This window comes from Bos javanicus, chromosome 15 (assembly GCF_032452875.1).
Source record: "Bos javanicus breed banteng chromosome 15, ARS-OSU_banteng_1.0, whole genome shotgun sequence".
In the NCBI taxonomy this organism is placed as follows: Eukaryota; Metazoa; Chordata; class Mammalia; order Artiodactyla; family Bovidae; genus Bos; species Bos javanicus.
Window position 1 is genome coordinate 78,569,542 of NC_083882.1, and position 1,720 is coordinate 78,571,261.

Genomic DNA, 1,720 nt, shown 5'->3' on the forward strand with positions numbered 1-1,720 from the left:
TTAAAGTAAACTGCTTTAGTATGTGAAGTAATCTCCTGTCCAGATTGGATGGAATCAAGAAATAATGTAACGTACTTTGTCCTTCTGGGCCTCACACAGAATCCAAAGGAGCAGAAAGTCCTTTCTGTTTTGTTCCTGTTCATCTACCTTTTGACTCTGGTGGGCAACCTTCTTATTATAGTGACTATAGCTGTCAGTGAGACCCTGAACTCACCGATGTACTTTTTTCTTGCTAGCTTATCCTGTATGGATGTCACTTACTCCACTTCTATCACCCCCAGATTGATTTCAGAGTTGTTATTTGGGGAAAAAAACATATCCTTTGAATCTTGCCTGACCCAACTGTTTGCAGAGCACTTTTTTGCTGGATCAGGGGTCTTCCTTCTGCTGGTGATGGCCTATGACCGCTATGTGGCCATCTGTAAGCCCTTGCACTACTTGGTGATCATGAGGCAGAGGGTGTGTGTTGTGTTGCTAGTGGTGTCCTGGGTTGGAGGTTTTCTGCACTCAATAATTCAACTTAGCAATATTTATTGGCTCCCATTTTGTGGCCCAAATGTCATTGATCACTATATGTGTGACATGTACCCTTTATTGGAACTCGTCTGTACTGACACCTATGTCACTGGCATCTTAGTGTTGGCCAATGGGGGACTGATCTGCACTATAGTGTTTCTGCTCTTACTCATCTCCTATGGAGTCATCCTGCACTCTCTGAAGAACCTGAGTCAGGAAGGGAGGCGGAAAGCCCTCCAGACCTGTGGTTCCCACATCACTGTGGTTGTCTGCTTCTTTGTTCCCTGTATTTTCATAAACGCAAGACCTGCTAAGACCTTCCCCATTGACAAATTATTGAGTGTGTTATATACAGTCATAAGTCCCATGCTGAACCCATTAATCTACAGTCTAAGAAACTCTGAGTTAACTAATGCTATGAAGAAGCTCTGGAGAAGAAACATCATATCTCATATTAAATAAGTACATCATCCACCACGAAGGGAGTCTTTTGACATCAGGGTCCATTTCCTTACAATGCAGAAGTCATATTAAAATTTGATGCTGATTTCTCTTTTTTGCAAAAACTTTATTATAATTATAATTAAAGATAATTGTACAACTGTGCTGTTAAGACAGTTTTCCTCTCTATTAGAGTATGAAGCCTATAAATACCTATTTATCACTGTAGCTAGCAAGATTTAATGCCTATGCAGCAAGATAATAATACGTAATTAACTTGCAAGGTTACTATTATATAGTTACACTGATTTTTGATCATTTATGCTTTCATCTTTTTTACTCTTGTTCAGACACAGAGTAATTTTTATTTAAATTCTTGTCACTTAAGTGAGCTTGTTTATTTATATAACTTAAAAATTGTAATTTTATATAGATTGTTTTCTTTGCTATATTTGCATCACATTATGCGCCAAAATTTTAACTGAAATATTTTACTGTTTACAAGAAAATTCAAAGTAAAATATGAATTAATTAACAGCATATATGGAAACCAAACAATATAGGATTGAAAGAAAGTGAAATTTGCTCAGTCATGATGGACTTTTTGCAACACCATGGACTGTATAGTCCATGGAATTCACCAGGCCAGAATACTGGAGTGGGTAGCCTTTCCCTTCTCCAGGGGATCTTCCCAACCCAGGAAACAAACCCAGCTCTCCTGCATTGCAGGCAGATTCTTTACCAGCTGAGATACAAGGATAGC

At 38.4% G+C, this 1,720-nt stretch overlaps 1 protein-coding gene across 1 annotated transcript; it reads left to right on the forward strand.

Annotated features, from left to right (window-relative positions):
* Positions 1-1,059, forward strand: LOC133261422 (olfactory receptor 4A47-like). Its single transcript, XM_061439904.1, has one exon. The coding sequence runs from the start codon at positions 49-51 to the stop codon at positions 976-978; it is 930 nt and encodes a 309-aa protein (XP_061295888.1). The 5' UTR covers positions 1-48; the 3' UTR covers positions 979-1,059.
* The last annotated feature ends 661 nt before the right edge of the window (positions 1,060-1,720 follow it).